At 50.9% G+C, this 7,827-nt stretch overlaps 1 protein-coding gene across 1 annotated transcript in view; it reads left to right on the top strand.

Moving 5' to 3' along the window:
* The first annotated feature begins 7,177 nt into the window (after window positions 1-7,177).
* Window positions 7,178-7,827, top strand: part of RASA3 (RAS p21 protein activator 3) — a 121,392-nt gene continuing 120,742 nt past the window's right edge. Inside the window, exon 1 of the mRNA XM_047849446.1 lies at window positions 7,178-7,365. Within this exon, the coding sequence (XP_047705402.1) occupies window positions 7,311-7,365 (55 nt within the window). The 5' untranslated portion in view covers window positions 7,178-7,310. The remainder of the gene's footprint in view (window positions 7,366-7,827) is intronic.

Raw genomic sequence — 7,827 nt, 5'->3', positions numbered from 1 at the left:
CAGCGTCCTCCCTGTCGGGGGACAGGTTGGAGGTTGTTTCTGGGTTCTGCCTATCACACATAGGCTTTGTGTGCATGCCTTTGGAAGGAGGTTTTCTTCCTGCAGAGGAACGTGAGCTCACCATCACCTCTGGTCGCCAGAAGCCACCCTCTACACTGGCCTCAAGCACACCCCAGAGGAGGGCAGAGGGCTCTTGCTCTGTGCTCAGAAGGGGGTGGGGGCCTAGAGGGGCAGCTGACATCCTGCTGAGGAAACCCACAGGGACCCATATCCTGAGACCCCAGAACGAAAGCTGAGTTGTGCTTCTCACCGGCTCCTGCCATGGTTGGGGGGCAGCTGGCGTCTACCAGGTGCTCAGGGGGTTTGCAGCATCAGCAGGGCAGGGAGGAAAGAGCCCCACCCTTGCCCGCAGGGAGTGACGTTGAAAAAGCCACCAGGAACTGGCGGTGTCTGGCTTGACTGTGGTCCCATCCCCCCCATGCCACTGGTGGTCCCAGAGCCCTGTGCACTGGTGCTGTTATGCCCACTTTACAAACACACTTGGAGATCATCGTGGGAATGGTTATGTTCACATCGCATTATCTGGCAGGAATAGAAAATCAGTGGCCTGTCACAGTCCATAGATGTGGAGAAGCAGTGTTAGTCCCTCACATTGTGCCCAAAGGTAAATGAAATGTTCCCATGCCCACAGAGACCGCGTCTCTTCCTGAGCCCCCGGCTTCGTCTTTCTTCCTCTCTGTGGTCGCTGGCCTCCCATGACATGCACTCTGGCAGATCTCCTTCTCAGCAGTTGCGACCATCCATTCCCTTTGGTGCCCTGGAGGCATGAGGGCAGTGCCTGGGGCGGGGCCGTCCCGAGGGGGCTCTTCGGTTCCCAGACGCCCCACCACAGCCTCAAAGGTAGTTTTCCGAGTTTTCTGTGCAGTGCTGCTGTTGTGTCTACACCTCAGAGACTGTGCCTACTTCTAGGATTTTCTCCTCTGTTTCTCTTTTTTTCCATTTTGTTCCAAACTGAACTAAGTGCAGCCGGAGGGAAAGCTGTCAGTGGTAGTCACTACATAGGAAGTTCAAGGGCCCTGAGGTTAGGGGTGTGTGTTGTTTTCTGGTGTTGCCGCAGGGCCTGGCAGGTTCTGGACACGTGCTAGGTGCTCAATAAAGGTTTGCTAAATAAATGAACTGCTAAACACAAGAGATGTGCATTTAAACAAGTTATATGCATATAAATACTAATAAAACCTTGAAGGAAATAAAGAGAAATAAAAACACTTGTGTTGTAATGATGGGCACACACATACATTTTTACCCTTTGAAAGTTTTTACTGTTATGTTGGGTCTAACGTTTTACAGAAGGAACAGGTCTTCCTGGCCGCTGATGAATCGATTTGCCGGGTTGTAACGGTGTTGAGGAACAGGGTAGGACTTGCTGGTGCACTTGTGTTTGGCCTCTGTGTCTGGATCCCTGCAGGAAGCACCTGTGGGGCAGACAGAGGGTTTTCTAGAGTTTTGGGCTCTCTCTCCTGTGGAGCTTGCGCTGTGATTCTGTTGAATACTGAGAGTCACGATGGTCTTAACAGCACATGCCCATCTCAAATGGTGTGAATTAGGGGACCTCCTCCTTTTAACTTTTTCTGGGGTAATTTGATGGAGATTTTAAAAGGAAAAAAATACATATATTCCTGCCATAGCTAATGAGACAAGATTTGGAGTCTAATTAGTTGCTGATTTCAGGGGGTGTCTTCAAAAAGTACTTTGATATTTGACTAATTCAGGTCAAAAATAGCAAATTAAACTTTATTATGATAAAAAGTTATTTTGAGCAAATATTTTCATAATAAGCAATCAAGACATTACACAAATCTATTTAATGGGTAAATCCACTGGACATCTGGGGTTGTATTTTATTATTAACTCAAATTCACAGATGATTGAATTGATATTGATTACTATTGCATTGGTATTAATAAAATAGCATACCATGTAAACTTTATTTTTTAAGTTGTTATTTAGATTTTAGTTAACATACAGTGTAATACTATTTTCAGGTGTACAACATGGTGATTCAACACTTCTGTACATTACGACAGGTGTACCCCTTAACACCCATCACCTATCTCACCCATACCACACCCCGCCCCCACCACCACCTCCCCTCTGGTGACCTTCAGTTCATTCTCTAGAGTTAAGAGTCTGTTTCTTGGGGGTTCCTGGGGGCTCAGTCGGTTAAGCATCTGACTTCGGCTCAGGTCATGATCTCGTGGTTCATGGGTTTAAGCCCCGCATCGGGTTCTGAGCTGACAGCTCAGAGCCTGGAGCTTGCTTTGGACTTTGTGTCTCCCTCTCTCTCTGCCCCTCCTGTGCTTATGCTCTGTCTCTGTCTCTTTCTTTCAAAAACAAATAAATGTTAAAAAAAAAAAAAGAGTCTGTTTCTGGGTTTATCTCTCTGTCTCTTTTCCCTTCAATCATTTGTTTTGTTTCTTAAATTCCACATATGAGTGAAGTAATATGATATTTGTCTCTCTGAATGACTTATTTCACTTAGCATAATGCCCTCTAGCTCTATCCATGTCATTGCAAATGGCAAGATCTCATTCCTTTTTATGGCTGAGTAATATTCCATCGTGTGTGTAAATAGATAGATAGATAGATAGATAGATAGGTATGCTACATTTTCTTTCTCTATTCATCAGCCAGTGGACACTTGGGCTGTTTCTGTAATTTGGTTACTGTAGATTGCACTGCTATAAACATCTAGTGCATGTATCCCTTTGAATTGGTGTTTTTGCATTCTTTGGGCAAATACCCAGTAGTGCGACTATTGGATCACAGGGTAGTTCTAGTTTTAACTTTTTGAGGACGCTGCATACTGTTTTCCAGAGTGACTGCACCGGTTTGCATTCCCACCAGCTGTGTAGGAGGGATACCATTTCTCCGCATCCTCACCAACATCTGGTGCTTCCTGTGCTGTGGATTTTACCATACACGCTTCATTAAGGTTTTTATTAGCAAGGGTAGGACAGGCTTGGGCTACCTGATTCCCAGATCTTACCGGCTTTACCTGAGGGAACTTTCACACTTGTCACTTTCACAGCCGTAGATCCCAGGGGCCCTGCAGTAGTGACTTAGGGATCCAGGCTGCCTCTGTCTATCTCTGAGTTTCAAAATGAGGCCTCTCATTTGCCACAGCAGGAGGAGAGCCTGAAAAATATCCCAGTGGGTTTTCCCAGCTCTCAGCCAGATGTGACATCCCTTCCCTCCCCTCATCAGGCACACAGTTGCTTGTTGAGGCGTGAGCAGTGTAGGCGGTGTGGCCCCTCATGCTGCCCGGAAAAGCTATGGCTATGCACCACCAAGGCCTCCGGTGTGGCCTCTTGGTCCACTTGCATCCGGAGCACAGGGCCTCCTTTCTACCAGCAGCACATCTGGGCTTCGAGTGTCCACAAGGAACCTGAGTGTAGATGTGTCCCCGCATGCCTCTGTGCTCTGTATGGCCCAAACAGCATCATCCAAAGGTGTGTGGTGTCATGTCTCATAGACACTTGGGCCACGAGGGAGCTGAGCTCCTTAACTCCCAAGAGCTGGATGAATCTTCTTAGAAAGCTATGAGTTAACATCATGTTCCTAAAGTTTTCGTGAGACAATAGGAGATTCCAGTACATTTATCCAACAAATACCAGTTGAGTTTTTACTCTGCGCCAGGTGCTGAAGTGAGCGTGTTGCAAAGGTTACTTAGTCATTTGAGATTGAAAGAATCCTTCCCCAAGGTGCTGAATGTCCCTTATGAAAACAATTCCTTACATTGCTTAGTTGGTTAAAATAGCCTTTTCTGGAAAACTAATACACTTCTGTGTATTACATAATAGAACTTGTATAAAATGCCATATTTCCATATTTCTGTTTTCACCTTGAAAACCAGGGAACTGAGAGCAGAGCTGTGAACTCTTTGCAGTAGCTGTTTTCACTGTAGATGTTTGATACAATAGCTTCTTCCTTCATTACTTTTTTTGGACCCTTTAAAAATTATTCTAGGGGCGCCTGGGTGGCTCGGTCTGTTAAGTGTCTGACTTCGGCTCAGGTCATGATCTTGCAGTTCGTGGGTTCGAGCCCTGCATTGGGCTCTGTGCTGACAGCTCACAGCCTGGAGCCTGCTTCTGGTTCTGTGTCTTCCTCTCTCTCTGCCCCTCCCCTGCTTGTGCTCTGTCTCTCTCAAAAATAAATAAAAACCTTTAAAAATAATAAAAATTATTCTATTATATACTAGTCACTTATTTTATGCCACTTTGAAAGTCTATTGATCAGATATGATTAATAAATGATCTAATTATGCTGTCTTAGCAATTCATAAATACCTGTTGGTAGACTGATACTTTTCAAGAAATATTTTTTTGCGGAGTGTCACAAAAGAGGGTCTATCAAAGAGGGAAAAATTTAACAGTGAGTAATAAACAAAAGAGATTATAGATACTTTCAACAAAGTCTCATCTTTTCCTTTAATCCCCCAATATTTTCCTGTTTCTTATCATCATAAGCTCTAAGGGAACTGAGTTGAATTTGGAAAACTAGCGATCAATTCCTTTGTGCAGAACACAGTTTTGAGAAGACAGGGTACTTGCACAGTTCTGTGGATGCTGGGCTTTGTTAAGGAAGGGATCCTGGAAGTATGCTGTGCTGGTCTCTGTGGTTTGTAGAGGGAAAGAGAGGCCCATAGTCGTGGACCTCTTGCCTCACTGATGTGGGGAGGCCCTGAATCTTCGCAAATTTACTTCCTGTCCTCTGAGCACGTGTGTCTTAGACCACACATGTCTTACCAAAGCCTCCAATGAACTGCCAACTTCTTGCTCATCTGGCCTAATTAAAATGATGTCATTAATATAGTGAGCCAATTAACATTCTGAATCCTGCCCAGATGGTCCAGGTCTCTTTGGACTGTTTTATAACAGAGGGCAGGGAAGCCTAGCAGTGGGGCAGGTTGTAAGTGTGCATTAGTCCATGCCACATGATGTAAATTGCTTCCGATTCTCTTTCTTCTTCAGGATGGAGAAGAGTGGACATGTCAGCTCCACGGCCAGAGGCTGTGCTGACGTGGCCTGGCAGTGGCACCACCTTTGGTACAGTGGCTGCAATTGGGACTACTGCATGGTTGAGCTTGTGTGGTCCACTGTCACCCTCCTGAATCTGTCTGGAGTCATAGGTGGGACTGGTGAGTTACGTGACCTTTCCGGTCTTTAAGGGGAGTCTTCGTCCCAATCTTCCCTAGGATGTGTTATGGTTTTTATTTTCCATCCTGGCACCCCACTTGGCCCTCCCTGCTGGGGTGACTCTTAGCCCCAACACCAAGGAACCAATATGGGTTTTCTGACAACTGTAACGTATGTCTATGCCAATTTTACCTTCAGTGCCAGAGAAAATAAATGGTCACTAGGTGGGTCCCTGGATCCAGTGGGTCTACTGTGAGCCTTCCCCGGGCCAGGCCTCTATTTACTTCCTGGACCTCACAAGTCCTATTCTAACAGGGGCATGATGACATCTTGGGTCACTGGGTATCATGTCGATTCAGACTCAAAGCCCAATTGCCCTTGAAATGTCTGGATAAATGGCCACAGCTGCCATTGGGGGAAGTCCTAAGGGAACCCTTATGCATATGTGTGGCCAAGTCCTCTCCTCCAGTCAGGGGGTTCTGGAGATGAGAACTGGTTCACAGGTTTTATTGGGGCAAATTCCTTCAGCCTCCTCATACCTATCTTTGATTTCCTTTGGTTGCAAGAACGGAGCAGTACCCCGCTGGCTGGCTAAGTGCCCTCCTGACACCACATCTAGCTGACCACCTTGTAGCTCTTTGCAGTTCAGAGTGCACAGCCACCACTCCAGTCCTGCTGCTCAGTATAATATAGCAACTGGCTTGCTTCTAGTGGGCAGACATCACTGCTCGCCCTCCGTCACTGTGTGATCATGGTCACTGCTGTCAGGGAGCCCAGTGTTCTCTGTAGCAGCATCTGGACTCCCCGACCAGTCCTAGAATGCCAGCTACCGCTCAGGGTCTCATCTGCACACTCCTTTCTGTAAATGGAGTGTCCTCTGGGCTTTCCAGGAAACCTAGCTCACAACTAGGTTTCCGGGTCTTAGGGAATGTGTTTACTCTCCTGTGCCACTTGTCTGAGCATTTTGATGCTTTTCTCCGCTGTCTGCCATGGCGTTTGGCATTTCCACTTAGTGTGGGGCACCACTTTGTATAAGCTTCCAAAGGCCACGCTAGTGGCATGGGGTACTTGCTAAGGTGCCAAATCCTGTATCATGATGGAAGGATCCCATATCAATAAACTCTAACCTGATCTACGTTCTTGTCCTGCCTGCCAGAATCCAATATTCTCTGGATCCGGTTCTGTGGATTTTCTCAGTCCCTAGGCACATGTTTCCTAGGTCGTGAGGCTCCCTGGCAGATAGGACCTTCTTCGTCAGGCCTGGCGCTTCTCCAGCTGGGTGATGGTGACATGGTGGAGGAGTGGAGCTGCAGGCTGATCACGGGGTGTACTACTCTCTCAGAGGTCTCTGAAATCATCTTCAACCACAGAGAGAGCACCGCTGTCTAACACGCAGAAATGGGACACGTCTTCAGGTCCAGTAGATTTAGGGACATCTAGGATTCAAGACTTTTGAGCGCATTAATCTGGATGATCCCCTCCCAAGCCTCAGGGTCTCCCTTCTTCCCGTCCCCCCCCCCACCCCCCCCCCGTGCCCCTGCAGGGTCCAACCCCATGCTCTGCCTGGCTGCCCCCAGTCCTGTGCCCACCCCCAGCCCGGCATCCTCTCATCCTGCGCCCCTCGCCCCACGCCCAGTCCTTTACCCCACGCCCCCGCCGGTTTCTCATCCCCCTCCCAGCTCCCCCCCCTTCCTCTCCTCGCCCCGCCCGGTTCCCCCTCCATTCCGCGCCCCCCCTTCCCCCCACCGCCGCGGGGTCCCTTCCTATCCCTCCCAGAGACCGACCCCGCCCCTCTCCGAGCCTTGGCCAATGTGGAGGTGGGGCTGTTTTGCGGGCGGAGCCGTCTCGCTCCCGCCTCCTAGGCCTCAGCCAGTGGGCAGTTGGAGTCGCGCTGTGGGCGGAACCTTAACGCCCCGCCCCTCTGCGACCGCGGCCAATGGGGAGCTGGGCAGGCCGGTGGGCGGAGCCGGGTGGCGGTGGCGCCGCGGACCCGGCGCGCGCGGGGTCTGGCGCAGAGCGCGGGGACTGCGCCGCCGCTCGGGCTCCGGCTGCTCCGCGGGGCTCGGCGCGCGAATTCCGGCGAGGCCCCGCGAGCTCCCGGGCGGGCGACCCAGCATGGCGGTGGAGGAGGAAGGGCTCCGGGTCTTCCAGAGCGTGAAGATCAAGATCGGTGAGCGCCGGGGGCGGCGGGGCGCCGCGCGTCCCCTCCCCCCGAGGACGGGCCGGGCTGCGGCGGCTCCGGGGGAAGCGGCTCCCTGGAGGCGCGGTTCGGGGTGGGGGGCGGTGCGGTGCAGGACACGGGGCCCGTCCCCGCCTGGAGCGTGCGCGAGTGGGGGCCCTGGGTGCGTGCATGGCCGGGGGCCGACCCGCCGACCTCAGGTTCCGCATCTGCCCTCCGCTGCTGCACCCAGAAACTTCCTTCCCCGCGTTCCCTCAGGGCCGTGGGGCCGGCTGGGGCTGCGGACTGTTGCGGGCGTGCGCGTCCGTGTAGGCGGATGTGTGTGGCGTGCCCTCGGTCCTGGGCTCCGTCGGGCTGGGAGACGGGGAGCCACCCCAGCACCCCCCCTTCCATTGAGAACTGGCCGGGGCGGGGCGGGGTGGGGGGAAGCTTTTGGCCACCAGCGCCTGCCAT

Source organism: Prionailurus viverrinus, chromosome A1 (genome assembly GCF_022837055.1).
Source record: "Prionailurus viverrinus isolate Anna chromosome A1, UM_Priviv_1.0, whole genome shotgun sequence".
In the NCBI taxonomy this organism is placed as follows: Eukaryota; Metazoa; Chordata; class Mammalia; order Carnivora; family Felidae; genus Prionailurus; species Prionailurus viverrinus.
This window is presented reverse-complemented; position numbering and strand designations above follow the sequence as displayed.